General features: G+C 35.7%; 1 protein-coding gene across 12 annotated transcripts in view; it reads left to right on the top strand.

The window, feature by feature from the left end:
• LOC135132413 (protein turtle) overlaps positions 1 to 25,035 on the top strand; it is a 257,464-nt gene that overhangs the window by 198,156 nt on the left and 34,273 nt on the right. For 10 of the 12 annotated variants that reach the window (XM_064060557.1, XM_064060548.1, XM_064060517.1 and 7 more), the window contains 3 exons: positions 8,173 to 8,586; positions 10,388 to 11,242; positions 16,369 to 16,434. In XM_064060557.1, the coding sequence (XP_063916627.1) occupies positions 8,173 to 8,586; positions 10,388 to 11,242; positions 16,369 to 16,434 (1,335 nt within the window). The remainder of the gene's footprint in view (positions 1 to 8,172; positions 8,587 to 10,387; positions 11,243 to 16,368; positions 16,435 to 25,035) is intronic. The other 2 variants (XM_064060572.1, XM_064060539.1) reach the window with 1 other exon arrangement.

Raw genomic sequence — 25,035 nt, 5'->3', positions numbered from 1 at the left:
TAAAAATGTAAAATTATTTTTCGAGTAGGAAAGTTTCCGGAAAGAGGCGGCCACCCCGAGTGGAGGAACCTACGCGAAAAATAATGCATTTTTAACACGTACATCATACAAATTTTTTGTACGACTCCGCATTTGAAAGAGAAAAAAATCATTGTTGAAAATTAATATGTATTTGCACAAATTAAATCAATTATCTTATGGCGTGAAGCAAAAGTTTACTGTTTATTAGTTACGTCAGTTTACGTGAAGTGCAGTTTTCATTTTGTATTGATTTATAAATTAATAAAGCTTTTATAATGGAAAGTGAAAGGCCTGAGATATTCAAGAAGGCGAGTCAAGAATTACTACCTGCAAAATCGAGACATGGCGTACAACAAATTTTTAGACTGGTGCAACGTCAAAAAGGTTGCAGGCAAGTTCATAGAAGACATTGTATTGGCATATTTTGAAGAAAAGTCCTACATCTGGAAATCTTCCACTCTTTGGGCTCATTTTTCAATGATAAAGTCATCTGTTCATATTAAATGAAACCTAGACATTGGAAAATACTACAAGGTGTTTGCGTTTTTAAAACGTAAATCTGAAAACTACAGGCCAAAAAAATCAAGAATTCTAACTAGAGAATAGATCGAAACATTCTTAAATGCAGCCCCAGATGTACAGATCTTAATGAAGAAAGTGGCTACAATTATAGGACTATTTGGGGCATGTCGTCGAGAAGAACTTTGCGAGTTGAGTGTAGACAATATTAAACATCTGAAACATATGGTGTTAGCAGAACTTCCAGACACTAAAACAAAAATTAAACGCACCTTCACCGTAATTGGAAAGTACATAGAGTATTACAGAAAATACATTTCACTGAGACCTTCTAATGTCAGCCACCGTCGATTTTTTCTCAGGTTTAGAAACAACAAATAGCGTTCTATTATGTTATTATAGTTTTGTTTACTGGTATCCAAACAACAAATGCACTGTTCAGCCGGTTGGTATTAATATTTTCGGAAAGATGCCCTCTAATATTGCCGAGTTCTTGAAACTGCCAAATTCGAAACAATTTACTGGACATTGTTTTAGAAGATCATCCACATCATTATTAGCTGATTCAGGGGCCAAATTATTAAACGCCACGGCGGATCGAAGTCATCTGCCGTGGCAGAAGGCTATCTCGAAGATTTCATGGCGGGTAAGAATAGGATTACCTCTCATATTTTACCATCAGATTCCGTTAAAACATCTAACAATGGTCGCGGAAATTCCGTGGAGGAAAAGGAAAGGATGATGTCTGAAATTTCGCCTTCATCTTCCGATGGTTCACTCTTGCCCAACGTGTTAAGCAGTGTCGACTCCGCCGGTTCATCTTTCTTAAATATTTCATGTAATGTCTGCAATAAAGTTTCTGACAACAAGGTGTTATCTACATCTTCCCACAGCTGTAGTATTAATAACTGTTCAAACTTTACTGTACATCTAAATTCTGGAAAAAATTAATTAAGTTATGTGGTATTTTGATAAAAAATAAATACAGTTGCAATTGTTGGTGTTGAAAATTCAATTTTCCGGACTAGTATTATAAAGGCTACAAGATGCAAAATAAAAAACTTTAAAAAAGAACAATTTATTCAAACGTATTAATTAGAAATATTAATATGAATTGTGGAACTTGTTATGTTTGAAATATTGATTCCCGATAGTGAGCTTCAAATTTTCAGTAAAAGTCCCAGTCGAAATTTTAACATAAAGTACATGCTCCAAAGACTTGAGGGTTTCTGCAAACTTGTTTTTTCCGCAAAATACGTAAGAAATACTTCTTCGGTAAGAGAAGTTGCTTTTTTTCTCAACGCCAATCTTCGAAAATTTAGAATGCCCTTTCATACCGATCTTTTGATTTACCCGGTAATACTTAGATCGTTAGTAGCAGCAGCCGCAACTTCACTCACGTCAAATGGAATGCCCTCACAATTATTTTCGTCCTCTTTCATCATTATTTTATGAATTAACACTGTTTTCACAACACACGCACAAAATTGATGACATTTTTTCAATGTTGTTTACTTTGTAACAATAGTTGTCAACATAATTCACAAACTTGATTTTTGTGGAATTTGTAAAAAGTGTTTTTTCACTAGCAGCTATGAAGTATGCAAATGTCGACTCATTTAGAGGTAGCAAATTCAACTTTTGCGACCACGGGTTCAAAAAGAAGATTGAGGTTATGTACGAAATACTTGATGTTGGTAGACGATAGAAGATAAAATGATTAATTCAGCGACAAGTGTAAACGGTGTTCTTTGTGTTGAAGATTTAGATCAAGTTTGATTAGAAATCAAAACAAAATCATGTTACGTCAAAAAATGTACGTTTTTCAATTTATTGTCTTATGGTTTCTACTAGTGAAAAAAATAGTATATTAACCACGGTTGCAAAGCCACTTCTAGACCTCGCGCTTCAGAGCCCTCGACGCTGCGCGTCTCGGGTTCTAATTTGCGCTCAGTCTAGAATGCTTGGCTTTGCAACCTTGGCCAATAATATACTATTCTAAAATTTGTAAATTTTGTCTTTTGTTAACTATTTCCGGAAAAATTTAATGCAAAACACGTCAGTAAAATCTCTTATTTGACTCGGAGCTTTAAAATAGTTGGCACAAAGTGCCGAAAGTATTTAGCTCCTGTTCAGTAATGTGAGGTGTTCCTGACTTTTATGAAACTAACTATTTCCTTATTTCCTAACTTTAATAAAAATGTTGAATATCGAAGCTTGTTTGAACAATTAATTAATAAAGTAAATGAATAATCAATCGTTGCTTAGCAATTTTTGACTGGTTTGTGCCACATTTGGGAGCTTATAAACAAGATTTTGATTCTAAATCATAATCCTGTATAATACCGTTCAGGTAAGAACTCTTTGGTCCAGAAATCAATTATTGTCTTTTCAGTAGCTAATGGTCTCTCCGAAATTCACCCTATGATAAAAAGAAGGTTTTGTAGAGTTATTCATTATTTGACAGTGTAACAGTCAACTGTGCTGTACTGTGGTATAATTTTAGATTATTGTGTTTTGTTGTGTTTTATTACTTCCCGAGCGTAAGCAAAGGAAGTATTGTAATTGAGTCCGTCGGTCGACTCTCTACTTTTACGTTTTCTCGACCTTTCGTTACCCCTGCAGGACGAAGAAATAGGTCTCCCGTTTCCGTCTGTCTGCGGTCACGGATTTTTATTAGACAGAGATAATCTCCGAAAGTACTGGGCCGATTGTTGTCAAATTTTGTATTTATATTAGGAATATCATGTAGATGGTACAACGCTAACCAAAATGTCTCTAATCATCCCCACCACTAATGCGATGACGTCACTTCAAAATTGTACATAGTAAATGGGTTTTAAATTGTATCAAATAACACAGTCCTACACGTGTAGTTTACGACTCCGAATTGAGTTTTTACCCGAAACGTCCAAATTTTTGAAAAAAAATTAAAATTATGAAACAACATTTTGCAATTTAATTTGGAAACTGCTAACCCGAATGCTTTGAAATGTTGCACATGTTTTAAGGCTATAAAGAGCATCATAAATCTTTAGTCAAAATATATTTGGTTATCCCCTCCAAAAACTTGATGACGTCAGCTCAAAAGTTTGCCAAATAAATCATATCTAAAATGTACAAAATATGATGATTGATGAGTCTGTACTCGGGATCTATCACTCCATTCATATTGTTACGTTGTTCGATGAATTAAAATTGGCGTGGATTAAAACTCAACAATTTATTTCTTAATAACTCGTAGTTATACGACTAACTATTGCAACGATTATGTACAGAAATTATTCCGGCGAATTTCACTGGACGCTCTTGACTCAACTAGCTGAATGGACTCTATTGAATGAATCTGTTCCCGACGGTGGCCTCTATTTAAACATATGCGTGCCTCTCGATGGATCCAGAACGCCGCATCTAGACTTCCGGTAAGCCGCTCCAGACTGCCTTTGTGGAGCTGCGTCGACACCGTCAGCAATGATGGCTCACCCATCAATGCCGTGCGTACGTCCAGACAGCTCTCGGATTCTGTAGACGACATCGTTGATCCTCGTCACGACAGTATAAGGACGTTCCCAGTCTGATGACAACTTCGGGCAACGACCATTCCTTCTTCGGGGGTTATAAAGCCAATCAAATCTCCCGCCTGGAACCCTACTGAGTTGTCCCGAAGGTCGTAACATATCTTCATTTTACCAGTCGCCATTCTATCCTGGTAGTGCAGCCTTTCGTAAACGCTCGTTAGTTTCTCCTGTAGGCCATCGTCGTAACCGTTGACCTTCTTCATGTCCTTGTTCCTTTCTTCGGGCACTGGGAGGGGACCCGCTACTTCTCCTGCAATTCTTCAAAAGGCGAGCCGACGTTTTGTGGTTGCATCTGCCTTCTCGCCTTAATCTTGGGTCTTTTAACCGCCGCACAGATCCTACACTTCTTCCACCAGCTCTCGACGTCTTGCCGGCAACGGACCCAGTAGAATCTCTCCCTAATTTTGGAAAGCGTCTTGTTGATTCCAAAATGAGCAGCAGAACTCCCATTGTGCATCTCCCGAAGTGCTTCCTTGATTCTGGTGGCCGGAACCATCACCTGCATAGTGACATGCCTTCCATTCGGACTTTCCCAAGCTCGCTTAAGCAATCCGTTCTCGACATGCAACTGGCTACAAAGCTAGATACGACAACGCAGCCAAAATCATTCACCAAAAACTTAGCAACAAATTTAAACTTGATCCAAGATACTACACCTTATTACACTTATATTCCATGTTCATTTCTTGAAAACACCGAATACAAACTATATTAGGATCGCACAATACTTACAGACAGAAACATTACAGCCAACAGACCAGATATCATATTTATAAAGAAACACACCAATGAAGCCACTCTCATTGACATTGCTGTTCAGATATATGATGATATAATACAAACATATTACACCAAAATTTCATAATGTCTGCAATTATCAGTGGAAATGAAAGCAATGATAAGTTTTGAGAAAATCTCAATTCTACCTATAGTTATCTCCAATGTAGGTGTAGTAACAAATAGTTCATTTGAGAATCTGAAATATTTACACTTAAATGATTCAATCATTGTCAAAATGGAAAAAGTTGTTTTGTTAGAAACATATATTGTTCGGACGTTTCTCGCACAGTCTGATGATGTCTTTCAGAATAGGTTAGCACCAGTATGTCACATGTCAAGTAATGCGTGGATAATGGTCGGTAGTTACGCTAGGCTTTGGCGATGGGGTGAGATTAGAGAAGAATAGCAGACGAATTTGTATGCGGTAATTCTAGGATCTCAAAAGTTTTTTATTAATCTGATTAATGCAGATCATTACTTGGTCTTAGTACCCGTAAGAATAGAAGTCCTACCTGAATGCCGGTCATTTCCGGGTCAGTGTGGGTCCTATAATAAGAATAATAATAATCAAATGTAGGACGTAAACCCATTTATGTCCTACAGCTTTCTACAACATTGATTGAAAAACCTTTTTCAACGATGATGGAACTGCGTGACACATTTGTCTTTGTAGTTGGAATTTTAACCCATATATACGATCCCTTATCTTCCACATCGTCAATCGTTAGATTTGTCAGTTCGTTGCAGCGATCAGCCCCAGCGACACCTATTATGAGTGCAACCTACATAATACATATGTGCAAAATAAATATTACACTTGATACCTTCGTCATTAAATATTCCTCGTCTGACACTGTGTTTAAAAACATGCTCTCTTTCTAGAATTCTCGCTTTCTTCGGTTTATAGAGTCCAGATTCGCTTTTCAAGAAAAGCAATCAGCTTGCTGCAATTTCCGATGTCTATGTTTCTATGTACTTTCAACATTAACTTAAGCGTAAAAAATTTTGTCCACATCGATGAACAGGCGTAGCTTCTTTTAATTTTCAGAAAATATACCAACAATACTATTTCATTTATTATTATTGCATCCTCTTTTTCCCTCTAGTGCTCAAATTCAGGCATTTCCTTTTCGTAGCCAAACTTCGATTTTGCAGATATTAAATTTAAAATTGCTTCTTGGGCTTCTTCTTGTATTCATGAAGCAAGATTTTTGTTTTGTTCCATTTTTATAGACGGGGAAACAATTTCACTAAATTCAACAAAACAGAGCAGCACTATAGCAACTATTCCAGACTACAGTTTTTTTTTTTTTTTTAAGTAAATTTCAATTTTTGACGTCCTCTTAACTCTTGACAATTTCACAGAAAAAAAAACACGCACCGATTAGTTTTGGTGTTTGAAATGTGGGTGTGGATAAAACGTTACATTGCACGCGTGTCGCAGTAGCCAGAAAACACTTACGAAGCATTAAAAACTCAAGCTGCGCTTTCGTGTTTAAACGTTTCTTGCGTGTTTTATTAGTCTTCTAAGACACGTATACAATAAATAACTATTTTCTACTCACTATATAGAAAATGTGATTTTCTTCCCTCATTTAAGGGTACAAAGTGTCACTTTACCTCCCGGCGGGAGGAACTATTTTGGCTCCCGCCGGAAGCTAAAGTACATTTTTGTCAAAAATGACATTTATAAATTTATAAACTTGCTACTTCTATAAAACGTCTGGATGGGTACAATTATTATGGCTTGTAATTAAATGATAAGTATGAAATGCATTTTTTTTAGGTAACTTAAATAGTTTGTTATGTACATTAATAAGTTTGTTCAGTAGAAATTGTAAGTATTAAAATAAAACGTGACCAGTACAATGTGCAGGTATTTAATTGGGCTGTGTTTAGTAAAAATAATAGATGTTCAGTAGAAATGCCAGAGTGTCTGGTTGACCTTAACTCGTGCTAGAAGGAGACATGGTATAGCCTATATAATTAACATTTAATGAATACTCCTATTTAGTAAAGAATAGTCATGTATAAGTACACACGGGTAATTGTAACAATAGGTAGGAAACAATATTTTTATTGGAAAAATAAAACAAAGACCTATACATACTAAAAAAAAATAACAATAAACAGTAAAATAATAATAATAAACAGTCTTCATTGTTTCAAGAATAACAAATAAATGATTCTATATAATAAAGATTAACATCCATATTTTAAAATAATAATGAGGTTATGTATCATGTGTGGGTGTTAACTATAAAGAACACCATAATTTTCTAACGAACCTGTTCAATTTCTACTGAACGTCTATGATTTCTACTGTACATCCAACATTATTAACTAAGCTTTCGATACTTTTACAGGACAATAGTTTTATTTACTGAACAAAATGAATAATATACATAACTTCCATGATAAAAACATATCGTTAAAATTAGTTACTGTAACAAAAAATTTGTTATATGACAATTATATTTTCGAATGAACAATTGTATAATATATCGGTAAAGGTAACTTGTCGAAAAAATATTATACTGAGCAGAATATTTTTACCGAATTATTATCTGAAGCACTACTTTCATCCAAATCCTCCATTTTTTCCAAAATTAATGCATTTTAAAGAACACAAAACTACAATTCACGAAACGCTTTGTTCAAATGCTATTAATTTTTTATTTGTTTGAAAATTGTCATAGAAACTGTCTAGATGACTTGGTTTATTGCGGTAATAGTTTTTTCATTTAAACTTTTATAAAATTGATTTTAAACGTTCTTTCGAAGAAAAAAAAATATATATATCTCTTGAGCAAAGTGTCATTTCCTCCCTCGGATTCTTAAGGCCCTCCGCTACGCGTCGGGCCTCAACCTGAATCCGCGGGAGGAAATGTTTCACTTTGCTCCCCTGATATATAAATAACTATTATTGCGCCAGCGGAATACGGCCACCTCGTTTGCCTTCTACTTTTTGGTGGACATTGTGTACAATATTACGAATTAAAGTCAGGATTCGGATTAACATGTCGATAGAAAATAGTTTAGGCGACTCAGGATTAAACGGATTTTTGTTCCTTCAGGGACATCCCCTTAGGAATAAAAAACTTTGTTACTTAATGTACAATTAACAGTTACTCTAACCAATAATTAGCTATGAATAATACAAACGTGGCAAATTCTATGTAAAATACAAATCGTCACTGACAATGTTATATATTTATAGACAATATTGGTTGTTTTCATAAGAACTATATAGTTTGTAATTGATGTTTTGCAGGGATTTTTAATGATGGAACGGAACTGCGAATATCGAATATTCGACATGAAGATATTGGAGACTACACTTGTATTGCGAGGAATGGTGAAGGTCAGATTTCGCATACTGCGAGAGTAATAATAGCTGGAGGTGCTGTAATTATGGTACCTCCAACTAACCAAACTAAATTGGAGGGTGAGAAAGTGCACTTTACATGTGAAGCAAAAGCTCAACCAGGAAACGTTACTGTTAAGTGGTTTCGAGAAGGTGCACCTGTTAAAGAACTTGCTTCTTTAGAAACAAGAGTTACTATTAGAAGAGATGGCTCACTTGTAATCAACCCTGTGAGTTCTGATGACTCTGGACAGTACCTGTGTGAAGTCAGTAACGGTATTGGAGAACCTCAGTCTGCCTCAGCATATCTCAACGTAGAATGTGAGTAATTGATTTAATTATTAGTAATTACATTGTACAGCATATTAAAAAAAGGTGAATATTCATTGCGAGTTTGTGGTAGGTTTATTATTATTATTGGTTAGCACTGCCACATTGGAGAGTGAATGTGTTGTTGAGTAATAAGTCAATAAGGGACTTCGAGTAGTTCTCATAAATTAATGGAATTCTGCATAAAAGTGCTGTAGTGTTTTTGTCTCCGCAAAATGAAGTTATAAAACAAGCTCAAAAACTGGTGAATCTAACGTCGATTCTTGGAATTTGCGCCCCCGCATCGTAGAGGCTGCGGGGGTGTTGGTTCTGGCACTGGTTTTTACTTTTTAAAAGTTATCACAATACCAAAAACACATCAAATTTTATAATTTTTTAATGAAGCAGGATTTATCGGTCTATCCTTTATGATTGTTGCAAAAACGGATTTTGAATTAGGTGTTAATCGTTAATAATTGTTGACAAATATTTCGCGGAACCAAATATAAATATCATTTTTAGTGAGACCCACACACTCCTCATGTACGTATTTCTTACATACGAAGCACATTCTCATATCTTTTATCTCTTCTTGGCACATCCTCATTACAAGCGAACATGCTATCAGTAATTCCAACTGAAAAGCTGTTAAGAAAGTACAACTAATATCAGATCATTTAAAAGATGAAAAAAGGAGCTACACAAGTATAGAAATATGAAATTGATAACTTGATCCAGAGAAAACTTACCGGCATAAAATAAGAACGCACACTGGCTCATGAAGCACCATCACAAGTAGTAATAATTGTATTGTAAATAAACGAAACGGAGTATTACTTTACTAATTGCTCTTATATGGTATAAAAACGGCCCAGAGTATATCTCAGGACATATTACCTATTTTTTAACCTCCCTTTTTAAATAACACTCCACTTTGAGTTGGACCACGAATAAACCTATATAACCGGAGATATCCCATAGTCAAAACAATCATATCGCCATTTCAACGTGGATGCATGGAAAAGAGATCAACGGTGTCAAATTTAACCTGCTTTATTCAAGAAATATGGGAAGTTTTGGACAGTGGTGGTCAGGTGGATGTCTTATACATCGGCTTCCAAAAGGCCTTCTATCAAGTGGACTATTTTCTCCTGCTAAATAAGTTACACTTTACAGGTTTTTCAAATCCACTGCTAAAACTATTTCACTCGTATTTAATTGGACTAGAACATGTTATAAAGTACCGCAATTATGTTTCCAGATCCTTCTTTCCTAGCTCAGGCTCCAACTTGGGCCCATTGCTTTTTATATTATTTATTAATGACATCTGCAACGTCATAAACTGCAACAAACTGCTATTCGCAGATGATCTCAAAATCTTTTTGGAAATAAAATGCATTGAAGATTGGCATCGAATTCAAGATAACTACAATAGTTTGCTTCTATGGTGTGAGAAAAACAGATTAACACTTAATTTCTTAAAATGTTTTATTGTGACTCACACCAGAAAAAAATATCCGATCTTATACAATTACACTATGGAAAACTTTGGAGAAAAATCGTTCCAGTATGTTTAAAGATTTGGGAGTACTAGTCGATGACAAACTGACCTTTGCAAACCACATCGCTGAAATCGTAAAGAAAGCATTTTGTACCTACCGCATTATCGTAAACATAGTAAATTTTTAATCAAAATAAATGTGTTTATCCCCGCCCAAAAAGTTTATGCCCTCATCTTAAAATTTTGCCGAATAAATTTTATTAATTATTACTAAAGCTCTGATTTGTTCTTATTATTTTTTTTTTTTTGCAGATCCAGCTAAGGTGACGTTCACCCCAACTATTCAGTACTTGCCATTTCGATTGGCTGGTGTTGTTCAGTGTTATATAAAAGCAAATCCTCCTCTACAATACGTAACGTGGACCAAAGATAAACGCTTGTTAGAACCGTATCAGACAAAAGATATCGTAATTATGAACAATGGTTCTCTTCTTTTTACCCGAGTGAATGAGAATCATCAAGGTCGTTACACTTGCACACCGTACAATGCTCAAGGAACTCAAGGATCTTCCGGTCAAATGGAAGTTTTAGTTCGAAAGCCACCAGTATTCATAGTAGAACCAGAAGCTATGTATCAGCGAAAAGTTGGCGAAACTGTGGATATGCATTGCGAAGCCCAAGAAGCTGAAGGAACACAAAAACCAAACATAGAATGGCAACGACGTGACGGAACTCCTTTGCCAAAAAACCGGGTTAAAATTACCGGTGGCAATATAACTATAGAAAGTTTACGTCGATCGGATTTCGGTTTTTATCAATGCGTGGCTTCCAACGAAGTAGCAACAATTGTTACAGCTACACAGCTAGTCGTAGAAGGAACTCAACCCCACGCCCCATACAATTTAACGGGAGCAGCATTGGAATTTGCAGTTACACTGTCGTGGTTACCAGGGTATAGTGGAGGACCTGATTACAAGCAAAATTATACCATTTGGTATAGAGAAGCCGGTGCATCTGAGTGGCAGACGATACCAGTTACACCGTCTGGTAGCACGCAAATTAAAATTAATCGTCTTACACCTGCAACTACCTATGAATTTCAAGTAGTCGGAAAAAATGCCTTGGGCGATGGAATGATGAGCAAGATTATTACTGTTCGCACTTTAGGTAAGCAAAGTTCGAACTAGTAAACATACTAGCAACAACAGTTTGTTGTCGACATATTTGATTTTTTTTTATATATAAATATATATTTTTAGTTATTTTATTGTTTATTATCGTAATAAATAAATAAATAGAGGCCATGATATGTAAACAAATTTCCATAATTTAAGACATGAGAAGGATGGTTATACGCAACCGTAATTGTAAATTGTGAATTTCTTTTTATTAATGACAACTAAACCGTCCAGACCTGATCAATTCGAAACAGCGCGCTACTGAAGGAATGTGGTTGGAGTCACATAAACTTAAACTGCACATCTGTCATTATTATATACCGAGATGGAAAAAGTTTCATTATTTTCGAGGGACAAGATAGTGTCACGTGCCCCCCAAAAATCTACTAATAAGAAGTTTAAAAAAAAAGAAACCCCACACTCCGAAAAGATAAAAAAATGAAACTTCAGAATTTTAGAAAAAACTTAAAAGAAAATCTGTTTACCCCAAAAAATTTTCAAAAAAAATATAACTACTAAAACTACTTACCTAGTTTATGTCGCTTGGGCCACCACACACACTCTGCCTTCATAAGCTCCGGCACGGGCTCAGGAAGACTCTCTCGTGTTGAGCTTGCAAAATCACAGTTCATCAATCTATGCTATGGCAAGCTCAGCATTACGGCATCCCCGGTTTCCAGCAACTCGCGGCTGGGCAATTTCGCGCAGAGAGGAATGTCGCCAGAGAACCAGCGAACAAACTTCCAAGCATTGATTTACTACAGTACAGAAAAAAATCTAAGCCAGTAATAATTTAAAAATAAACAAACCGTATAACTCCATTCAAAAATAACTACTTAATTTTCTTAACTATCCGACAAAATCCTTCATATTTTTTTATATATGATTAACACAATCAAAAGTTATCGCCTGAACTACTAATAGTGTTAAAGTGCTTGCACAGTAGGGTTAAAGGTGATTTGCTTAACCCTTTGGCTACGACGCGAGGCCCCACGAGGACCCTAATTTTACTTTTTTGTATAAAACTTTATTAAACATTTATTCTGGAAAAATTTCTTTTATAATTTTTTTACGACGAATGCAACGATGTACTTGTCTGCATTTGTGTGATCCAATATTATACAGTGCATCTTTTTTAAAAGTGGCCATAGGGATTCTGGATTCTGGATTTTTAATTTATGGGCGCTGACCGTAGCCAGCCGGCACTTAAGCCTCGCCTTTGGGCCCATTGTACCTTCCCCAAGTCCATATCAGGGTGTTTTCCCGCTCCTTTACTCGTCAAGCCACCCAACTGCTTGAATGTACTTGAGTAGTGCAGAGGGTGGTAACTCCCTGATTTTTGCCATATCAGGCCAGATGTCAAGTGGCCATAGGGATTCCCATGTTAAATTTTATACCCCATGTTAACTTATGTTTGAGTTGCAGAGCTGCAATTTTTACTGGATGTAATTTGGGTTATCTTTCGTCGATTTTATTAAAGGTCGTGTTTTAAATGAAGGGATATTCCTTTAAAAAAATTAAAATATTTGGATACTTTTGTCGGTAATATTGTAGGCAGCCATATAAAAACAGACATTTACTTGACGGTTCTAATCTTTGATTACTTGTTCGATTACTGGTTTGCAGTGACCGAAATTCGTCAATATGCCGCAGTACACAATTAAAGAAAAAGTACAAATGCTCACTGATGGATACATTAAATCCTAAAAAATTGTAAAATCCATGTTCGATCAGTTTGCAGTTAAACACCCAACCATAATGTAAACCAATTTTTTAATAATGTCTTAACAAGTTCCACTAATAGGCAGCATGCACAATTAGATATCGCATTAACCTTTATATCAAACAGATTGATCTGTTAAGTGGGTATCAAATATGTATACAACATACCAACCTAGCGTCTGAAAACCTTACGGCTTGGAAGTTCGTAAGATGCAAACTTTTATCGCTTGCGTCTGCTTGTATAATATAGTACTTTAGCGCGAACTGAACATTTTTAGGTTTTCATCTGAAAATACCAGACTACACCAACGAGAAGGTGGGGTGAGATAGAGCAAGCAAAACTTTGTTTTCGCATATCATTGTTCCCTACAGATATCGTATCGGCATCAGTACCAAATAAATTCATACTACTTACTGTTTTTCGTACATCTTCCGTACAGGGTTAACGCTTACTAAATAGTTCAATACTGCTGCAAGAACAGGGCAAATATCAAGGTTTTCAGTACTCGGGATTAACCGTTTACTATTTGCACTGTTGTGTCCCATCTTATGTTGTTTTCAACAAAAAAAAATCGGATTATACTCCACCCGACCCGTTAAAGGACGAACCAAACACCGTCAACCCTCGATCTAATTATCACCTCGGACAATTATTAGCAAACTTAGACTATCTGGATCCTATTGGTAAATCTGATCACGTGGTGTTAAATGTAGAAGTGCAAATGTATTTTAAAAGACGAAGGAGAATTACCTCTACTTGTAAGGTTATTATGAACTATGAGCTGGTCATCAGAGATCTGTTCAACACTGACTGGTCGACCATTCTTGTGGAACCATCTGTTGAAGACAACTGGATTAGATTTAAGAAACAGCTCAGTTGTGTGGTGACCAAACACGCAGTTTCGGTAGTAACAAAACTGTACCTGCGAGCGCAAAGTGCGTAACTCCAAATTGTCAGTTTTCAGTGAGAGCAATTATTTGTGGCTCGTTTTACATACCAGACAAATTATTCGCTTATTCTAAATATATAATATAAAATATTGAATATAACAAATAAAAAATTGTAAATACCTGAATTAGACAAAAAAGCGTCAACATTTTTTAGCAAAAAATATCCGTTTATCCAATTTTATGTAAAAATGAAGTTATGCACTTTGCGCTCTCAGGTACAGAAAACAGTCCTCAGATAAACCATGAATCAACAAACAGATTCTCAAACTTATTAGAAAAAAAGGGCGATGTGGCGATGTTTCAATTCCACTGGTAGTTTGAATGATTACAAGTAGAGATGTACCGACTGTAGGTCTGGCCGACTAACCGACTAGCCGATTGTTCGGCCAATAAAAACCGACTAGTCGGCCGACTGTTCGGCTTTGCTAAAACCGGTATATAAATACGACAGACAGGGTTTTTTTTTATTTCTCTGACTACCTTAAAAATTTGTTTTATTTTAATAAAAGGAATAACCAAAGTTCCTTTATTTTCCAAAAAATGTGTTAAATTTGTTTGGATAATTTTAACATTTAATTTTTTTTAATAACTCAGTACAAAAATAAAGAATAACACAATTTAGGACCAGTTTATACAATATTTTAACTGAGATTAAGTTGATCGCGCATTTAACAAGGCCATTAGAGACGTCTGATTGGCGTAGAGTCCATCACATGGTACTTTAACGCGGGGTTAAACATTAAATCGCAATTAAATATTTAATTGAGGTTCTGTAAACCGAGTTTAATTGTTTTATATAAAATTTTAATAAAAAAAAGCCGACCGATCGGCTGTTTAGCCGACCAGTCGCCGACTGCCAGCCGACGATGAAAAACGGCCGAATAGTCGGCTTATCCGACCGGTCGGCCACTAGTCGGTACATCCCTAATTACAAGGCACCCAGAGTGTTTTCAAACAAAGTTTCTGATGCTATACGAGATGCCAATGTTTGTGCCAACCGTTAAAGATTCTGATGGAGCAGTCATTTGAGTTGTAGACTCTTTTTCTTGAATGGAGGTCCGCGATGGTGAAACCCATTTACAAAAAGGTGATAAGCTTGTTGCTGACAATTATAGATCGGTTAGTTTAACATCTCAAGTAGTCGAAACTTGTTTCGACAGAACTTCCCTTCATCAATCAGATAGATTTTGATTAACAATTTATCATGCTTATAACTTTAAAACGCCTGCAATATTTCAAAGCATTCAGTTTTGCAATTCTTGATTTATTCAATAAAATAAATTGATTGATTCATTAATTTTTTGAGTGACCCTGTATAACCTAAGCTAAAAAATGAGGTTATTAATTTGATCAATAAAAATTGGTCGAAGGCTATGAGTATAATCCGACAAATCCAAAATTACAAAATTTGATTTTACGATTTTAGTTTTGTAATAATCGCTTTAAAGTAAAAACCACAGGCATAAATAACACCCCCTGTCCATCAGCACTAAATAACACAAGTGTTTATTTATGTTTATACATCGGAAAAATGTCAAGTAGAAATTAGTCCCATTTGAATGAATTTGTCTTCTTAAAACAGTACTAAAATTACTAATTAAACCACAATCGAACAAAATATTCTGGATATTATAATTCTTATTTAACCACTATTATATAAAGACGTGAGTATTCTTCATATTTTCGAGAAAATGGGGTGACTCGTTCTTAATTTGGCCAGTAAAAGATTTGTTATGACGTCATCAACATGGATAATACTAGTCACAGCGCAAAGAAAAGTAGTCACGGCGTATGACCAATGCAAGAAAAAAAAGGGCCAAGTTCGGTATCAAACCTCAACGGCAAATCGTTCGGCTCCGCCGCAGGTTGCCTTCCAACCGATATAGCCACTACCCCACGGAGACTCTCGTCCCGTGTTGGTAATGTAATCTTATTATACGTTGCAGATGCTTTTGCGAAAATTTGAGCGTTTAGCGAAAATACTGAAAGCGAATTAGTACACTACAAATATAGGAGGATATTTTTGTATAACATTCAACTCATTCTAAACTACGGTTTATTGAAATGACGTCATCAAATTGTTGGTGGGGATGATAAGCCAAATTTTGGCTAGCATTTAACCATCTACATAATATTCCAACATACATACAAAATTTGACAACAATCAGTCCAGCAGTTTCGGAGATTACGTGTGTAATAAAAATGGATACAGACAGACAGACGGAAACGGGAGACTAGTTTTTTCATACTGTAGGGGTCATGAAACGTCGAGAAAATATAAAAGTGGCCATTCGTCCGATGGACTTGATTACAATACTTCCCTAGCTTACGCTCGGGAAGTAATTAATCAATAGTATTTCCTTTTTTTCGTATATTGGTGTGAATGATAATATTGTTAATATATCTCTTTTAACTCTTTTACAATATGCTAACGTGGAATAGATGTCAGTCTGCCCCATAAAGTCCAAGTAACACCAACGCCCCTTCTTCCACCAAACGAAAATTCGGGTAAGGATGTACTTATTTAATACATACATAATTTCGTTTTGTGGTTATTGCTATGGGTTATATATTTTAGAACATGGAGGTATAAAATGTGTTGTACCACCACAAGTAAGGACACTGGATGTCTTGCTGTTATTGTACAACACTATTTTGTACCATTTTGCATGAGACTTTTGTGTTACACTTTTGAGTTGCAGTTTTTTGCATGTCTGAATCTGTTGTTTTATAAGACTTTTTAGTTATAGTCATGTTACAGTTACGATGATTATCATTGAGTATCATGACCATCGATTACATAGTTTTCAGATATGCCTGAGAGACGTAGTCTCAATTTCAGAGAATGCAGAATGTATGTTTTCCATTTATATCTACCTATGTGAAAGAGAGGAGAATCATGCTGGTTTAAAAGTTTTCTACTCAACGAATCTTTTGTTGATAAATAACTTTTATCACTTGAATATTCTCAACAATAATAATTAAAAATTATCAAAGCATATCATTACTTGGTCTTAGTACCCGTAATGATAGAAGTCTTGCCTGAATGCCGGTCATTTCCGGATCATTGGTGGGTCTTAATTATAGTTAAAAAAAAAAACTTAAAACACGCTTTAAATTTGTTGTTAATTAACCAAACTCACTTTCTTATTTATAATACATTATAGATTTTGCCAAAATTAAAAAAACACCACCTGTTGATTTCAATTGCTAACAAAAAAAACTTCCAGTGGTGATTTTCATATTCTTAGAGCGGCACTACTTTTTATACCGTTGAAACTTCAACTAACATCAAACTTGTCATCCCTAAAGCTCGGAATTAAATGCAGAAAAAAAAACATGTACAGTTGGGGACACGGAATTTCAAACGACCTGTCAATCATAATGACAATAAGATATAAGACTACAATGTTTTTAAATGTCAGAAAGTTGGTTGTCGTTTGAAATTCCGTGTCCCTAACTGTAAATATGCGCATTGCGGCAGAGAAATTTGGTATTATATGCAAAAAATTGCTAGAATATGTAAGAAATAAGGTATATGCAAAATATGCAAGAAAAATTACTTTTTTACATATTAATATTTTATTTCATTTATAATTATTTCTTACAACACTTACAACTTAGGTAATACATATTTGGACTTGAACTACATATTTACAAATTAAAACTATGTCGGTGTATTCTATTAACTATTCTATTAACTAGCTATTTTATTGCCTAATTAAGTAGTTACATACATATAAGCGTGTGTAAGACGATTCCTGGCCAGATAGCGGCTTTGGCGCAAATTATCAACAAATATTCATTATTAATGACGGTCATGTGACACTCTAGTATAGGTCCGGCCCCGACACAATTCGGCCCCAATCATGAACATGAAAACAGTCACACGTGACTTATCTGCCGCTAATGAGTAAGAATGGGGTCACTCTCCTGGGAGTGTCCACCCAGCCCACTTCTTCTCGATCAGCGGTTCCAACTCACGGCGTCGTCTTAGAGGCGCAATCTCCGGATGACGTCGAGTTATCTGAAATCGCACTAGATGTACAGTTTAGGATGTACTGCTGCCCACAGAGAGCACTGTCAAGGCCAAAGTGGAGATGACATATCCACGTCCATACCTCACTGTATTTCCTCCAGAAACCGGGTTAATCTCCAAACCTAACCAGTAAACGTATTCTCTGTTGCATTCGGTTGCCACCACCGCCACCACCGATCGGTCAGCAGCCAGAACACCTTTTTAAGGATTTCGCCAATCTGGTGTCGTGGGCCAAAGGCGCCCCACCTGAGTTCGCCCTCAGTGCCCAGGTACATACCATGGTATCTACTGGAGATTTTACGCGTAAAACGCTATTCTCATGCCCAGGTTCACCCTAACCTGCCACCTGCCACCTTCTCCTATCAACACCCTAACTCTTTGCTCTTATGTTTCACTCAACCTGAGTGCGGCCCTGTCAGACCATCACCACATAGCTCGGCCTTCACGCCCATCGGCTACTTTACACTGACTCTTACTTACTCTGACTGACTGCCCTCAAAATGCACCCCCGGCATCTGACAATATGTGTCTTAAGTGGAAGTTAATAATTAAAACTGATTGATTTTGTCGCCTTTAAGACCTGCACTAAAAATTCAGCTTACACATGTTAAAAAATTCTCGTTTCCTGTGCAGACATTACTGATACAAAAACTAAAACAAAATTTAAAATAAATTTCAAAATATGATTAAATAATGTTTTTCGTCTACTTTACATTGAAAATAGGCTTACTGTGAAATCAAACACAGTTTCGCAATGGAAGCAAACAACTTGTTTTTTAATGTTGATACCATATTTTCAAGAACGTCACGAACATTACATAATCACATATACGGTAAATATCCTCCGTCAAATTCATAACATCGGTCGTTTTGAAGTTGTTTATAAACGACTAGCGCATTTGAGATTGAATTTGAGACAAATGTGAAATGTAAAAAAAATAATAAACGTGATCAAATTGTCCATTTTTTTTTTTATAAAATAACGAATAAAATAGAACAAAAAAATATATTCCTCTCGTTTAATAAGACATATTGCAGCACTGATGCCTTTAGAGAAGTATTCACTAAATTTTAAAAAATTTGTTTGGGTCGTGCCCCAAACAATTGAATTATGAAAATTCAAGAAAAATTATTGTTTGCAGCCAAATTTTGAGGAATAAAAATTCAATTTAATTTAGATAAATATGGCACCATTCTGTGACAAATTGTACGGAGAGTTAACATATTTGATTACCCACTTTTAAAAATTATTTTATTAAATATATTGATGTTTTTGAGATAAGGCAATAACATTTATTCACGAGTACTATAGAATATCGACGAAGATTTATTTAGGCTATATTGTTGTAAAATTCTAAAACACAGAAATCTTAACGTACGTCTTTCAGAAGTGAGAAAATTTTTGTCAAGAGGTTTGATAGACTTTTACTTTCCAGTCTAAGTTTAAACCCATATCACAAATCGTCTCAAATATTAAAACGTTAAAAAAATGTGTAAAATTATTTAGGTAGAACTTAAGCATGTTATGCAGTGGCGTTAATAACATCCTCGCAGTCCCCGCGCCACGGAGTGTGTAATCGCCTAAAAAGTGTTAAATATACCGGGTGACTATTAATGATTGTGATTTTTGTGTCAGGTTGACAACAATTTAAAATTTTATGGCATACTTGTTAAGAGTGCTCCTGTCAAAGTTGACAACTGTGAACTAACATGTTAACATTGTTACCAATAATTCAGAATTACTAACACAAAAATTTGCTTCAATCATGAAGTCACCGAGTATTCGAAGCAGATAATCAACGAGAAAAATAATATTCTCAGTACATGCTTAACTTCAGTTGTTTATGTTTATACATCGAAAGAATGCGATGATTAAGCACGTAGCAAGCTGCCTAATTTGAATAATTTTGTCTCCTCAAAATAGAGGAGATAAAAGAGGTGACTAAAATTATTCTAAGCTACAATAGAACAAAATATCCTGAATATTATTTTGGCTAAATCCTGTTATTGTGATAATTTTTGTTTTATTATTATAAAATATTGGCGAGTGCAACATTATTGTATTCGCAATCGTTCTTGATTTGATCAAAAAAACAAATTATTACCCATGAGTCTATGGAACCAGTGCCGGTGATTTAATATTTTTAAGGCGCGACCACCGACTTCAGCGCACGTCAGTCTCTTTCTGCTATAAAATGTATGGAATTTGAATTTTCTTTGTGACGACATGGGTGCTTAAGGTAAAAAATCAATTCATGAACCGCGACTATTAATATAAAATTTAAACGGCGTTTTTCTAAAAAGAAATTTAAAGGACGTCATCAAATTATTAATGATTTAACCCCATCGGCAACATTGTGACATGTCCTGGGAGCCCGTCAAGCTAGGGATGTACATTCGTACCGAAAAGACGAAGAAGAAGAAGCTAGGGATGTACTCGCGCTGCCTCACTCAGTAATCACTGAACGACTCAAATTGAATTATTTTATCCAAAATGACGATTATTGTAGGTCAATTTAAACGGAATAAATGCACAAACTGCACAAAATATTTTATTAGGTTATGCTATGTTCTACTGCGATTAGATGAAAAAGCGAGGCCCTACTTGTTCTTCAACGGTTAATTTAATTAGTAGGTAATTTGGGTAAATTTCACACTTTGTTTTCGAATCACTAAAGATTGGAAGTCAATTGATTTTGTCTTCAGATTTCAACTCAAATGCTGATCAACACGTGTAGGAGTTTTGAAGATCGGCTTACTTACTGTATAGCTGCTGAGAGCAGTCTTTTTGAGCAATTCTTGGAAATAGTGCAATACTTCTCCAGATTCGTACAATATTTCATTACTTCATTCATCAACAATTGTTAAGTTTTGTTATTTGTAGTTATCTAAATGGTTCATTAAAAGGTTATCTTCCAAAGCGCCAGCTGTTTTGATGGTAAATCTTATCATCACACAATAAGAAAAGCGGGCCCTCGCTTTTTCATCTAATCTCAGTAGAACATGGCATTTTAATAAGATTTTAGTAATAAAGACTCACCAGCAACATAACCTAATAAAATATTTTGTGCAGTTTGTGCATTTATTCCGTTTAATATTTATTGTAGGTCAATTATTTTATCCAATATGACGATTATAATCGTCATATTGGATTAAATAATTCAATTTGACTCGTTTAGTGATCACTGAGTGAGGCAGCGCGAGTACATTTCTAGCTTGACGGGCTCCCAGGACATGTCACAATGCTGCCGATGGGGTTTTGAGGAAGACCAGCTGCTCGAAGTCTTCAATTCGGGCTTTTTGGATACGGCCTGAGCGTAGTTAGAGATGGCTTGTTTGACGGGGTCGCGCACCATGACGAATGAATGGATCCATTTGTGCATTTCTTCCGTTTAATTTGTCCTACAATAATCATTACACTGGATAAAATAATTCAGTTTGAGTTGTTCGTTGATTTCTGAGAATAATTTCTAATTTCACTTTGACGTTTGGATTTTGCATAGTTAATCCAAAGACGCGATCGCCGAACTTCGACAGTGCGACGGAACATTTCGCGACAAATCGAATCGGGCGCGAATTTCAAAATAGTTATAATTTTTAAAACCTTTTTATAGTAAATGATCGCGATGCAACGATTTGAAAAAAATACTGGCCGATAGCCCTCTTCGACCTCCACAAAGGCATCACTCAATAATAGCTTTAAAGTGATCTGGGGAGATATTATAAAATAAAAACAAATTTGCCATGTTAATTCCCTTATTAATTTCCTATGACTTGGATACGGCACCCTGTATATGCTATTGCGATCAAATATCTTCGGTCTTCAATGTTGTTTAAATGTCATTGATTTGTAAAGGAAGCTTTAGAAATGTTAACGTTATTTTTTACTCAATCATAACAGTTGTCGATCCTGTCGAAGCTAATACTGCCAATGTTTGTTTCATTGGTCTTCACTAAATGGAAAAATGAAAATGAATACTAAAAAAACAGTTCTAATAATTCCAGCACATAATCTCTTCCTGCAGCATCCTAGCACAAACTGACTACAAAGCTAGACACGACAACGTCGCCAAAATCATCCTCAAAGAATTAGCAACACTTATGAACTTAATCGAAGATACGACACCGTATTACACTTATATTCCATCTCCGTTCCTTGAAAATAACAAATACAAATTATACTGGGATCGCACAATACTTACAGACTTAAATATTACAGCTAACAGACCAGACATCATACTTATCAAAAAACACACAAACGAAGCCATTCTCATTGACATTGCTGTTCCTAACACAAACAACATGATTCAAACATACCACACCAAGATTTCAAAATATCTACAATTATCGATAGAAATGAAATCCATGTTGAATCTTAAAAAAATTTCCATTCTACCCCTAGTTATCTCTAATGTAGGTGTAGTTCCAAATAGCTTAGTTGAGAATTTAAAATCTTTGCATTTGAATGATTCAATAATTATCAAAATTCAAAAAGCTGTTTTGTTAGGAACATGTCATATTGTTCGTAAGTTTCTTGAACAGTCTGATCATGTCAGTCAGATTAGATTAGCACCAGTAGGTCAGAGTAGTGTAGGTCACTTTCCAAGTGATGCGCGGATAAATGGTCGGTAGTTACGCTAGACTTTTGGGGATGGGGTGAGATTAGAGAATAATAGCAGACTAATTTGTATGCTGTAATTCTAGAATCTCGAAAGTTGTTCTGTTAATCTAATCAATGCATATCATTACTTGGTCTTAGTACCCGTAATGATAGAAGTCTTGCCTGAATGCCGGTCATTTCCGGGTCAGTGGTGGGTCTTACATGTTAGAATTTTGGCGAAAAATTTTGCTAGAGCTTACTTTAGTTTATACAATAGGAGATTTAGTATACTTACAAGTACAACTCAATATTTGGTCTTGCCCCCATTAGCGCCCAAAATTTTTTATAACCTGGAAGGCATGGAGAGACCTGTGCTAGTCATCCTCCTCCAGCATAGAGATTCTGGGTCTGCCACCACTTTGCCAATTTCGCTCAATGAAGCTAGTTCTGCGTCACTTATTTGAATGTACAGTTATGTTCACATAAACCCTGTACAACCTCACTTTTACGCTGTGTCCAAAACATTACAAAATCAATAGCATGGATACAAAATCAGATTGTCATCTGTATTTTCATATTATTTTGATGCATATGTGCTATGAACCCTGTACATGATACCCGTGTCTGCTTACTTCAGGCACTCTAAACTACAAATGGGGAAACCTTTACTTAGTACGTTAATATTGGCAGGCTTATATCCGGATTTTCATCCACGATATTTCAAATTTCGAGTTACGTTTTTAGTGTTTGGTCGGTTCTTCGGTGACCACAATTAGACGTATGTGGACGAAATCCTCCATTTTCTCGAAGACGCTGAACAACGGCATTGAAAATTCGATAGTCTGGTAAATTCCGACCGGGAAAAACTTCACTCGAAAGTAAAATGTTGCTTAACAACCAACGAATTTCCGTAGGTCAATAGCGCACATCAAATTTTGATTAATTTTTTAGTGAATTTATTCGCAAAAACGGAAGAATTTTATTAAGGTGATTTTAAGTATATGGCATATGCTTCTCATGTCGAATTTTCCGTTTCTATTTTTACAGACATTTCAAACACACCCTGTCGTTATCTAAATAATACGAAAGTTCATACAGTTTTTGTGTTAAAGTTTACAATCTGACATTGACTGCCTTGTTACATGCTTTTTACTTCCCGATCGTAAGTTAAAGAAGTATTGTAATAAGATCTATCTGGCAAATGGCTAATTTCATGTGTTCTCGACTTTTCATGACCCCTACAGCATAAAAAGTAGATCTCACGTTTCAGTCTATCTGCCTGCCGTCTCTGTCGATTTATATTAGACAGATAGTCTTCGAAACGGCTGGAGCAATTTTTGTCAAATTTGCAAAACAAGTTTTATAATTGTTCGAAAAAGCTAGCCTAGCCATACTTTCAATGCTGCTTCGCTTGACTCATCCCCATTTAGCTCATGTGTAGGTGTTTATTCTTAAATGGAAGGGTAATAAACATTGTTTTACATCCTTTGATGCGGGAGCTTTAAAAGTTAGGTCTGCCACTTTTGCTTGCCAGGAGTATACTCGTAGGGTTTGAAAACGGAGATAAAATAGGTGGATCATTGGAGACACAGGTTATCCATTCGAACCATGCATTAGCATGACGCCCGCCAGTCCGGGCCAAAATCACAGTGAGCAAGAAAGGCGATACAACAATGCGCGCAAGCATGTCCGCAACGTTATCGAAAGATTGACTGAAGTATTAAAATCAAGATTCAGATGCTGCTTTATCGAAAGATCACATCATTACGCTTCAGATAAAGCAGGAAAAATTATAAATACCTGTTCTATTTTGCATAAGTTTTGTATCGCTGGCGAAAACATATGCCAAAAAAAGAGTTGAAAATAAAAATAACGACGATGGAGAAAATGAAACCGAAGGTGTTAAATCACAATTACTTATTTTTGATAACGAAGGTCAAAGTACTGTTACGTTGAACAGGTGATTAGAATCGGCGTGGGTAAAACTCAACAATTTATTTCTTACTAACTCAAATTTACACGACTGACTGCACAGCGATTATGTGGAAACTAATTCCGGCGCGTCTTGTTTAGCTCTTCTTAACATTCGCTGGACTCGGCTCGACTGTGGCCTCTATTTAAACCTATACGTTTCTCTCGATGGATCCAGAACGCCTCCTCGAGGGTTTTCTGGGCCCATCGCGACATCTACTTTCAGGCTTTCCTTTAGCGAACGCCGCGCCGCCCGGCCCATGAGTCATACGGCGTATGGGTTTATTTCGTAACAGTACAAAACAAAGAAATATACCTTAGTCCTTTTAAAATTTAGATAATTTTATTAATCTTGTAATAGGCTTATACAATGTGACAAAAGCATCAAGACATATTTCAAGTGCAGATATAAATTCGGAAGTTATTTTTAAAATCTTTCTCTGGAGCTCTATTATTGTTGTTTGTCCGAAATTTGGAGCAAATACCGTTTGATTAGAAA

Source organism: Zophobas morio, unplaced genomic scaffold (genome assembly GCF_036711695.1).
Source record: "Zophobas morio isolate AGI-343-1 ecotype UQ-CSIRO unplaced genomic scaffold, CSIRO_AGI_Zmor_V1 ptg000002l, whole genome shotgun sequence".
Lineage (NCBI taxonomy): Eukaryota > Metazoa > Arthropoda > Insecta > Coleoptera > Tenebrionidae > Zophobas > Zophobas morio.
The sequence above is the reverse complement of the archived record's forward strand: the minus strand, read 5'-3'. Positions and strand labels throughout refer to the sequence as shown.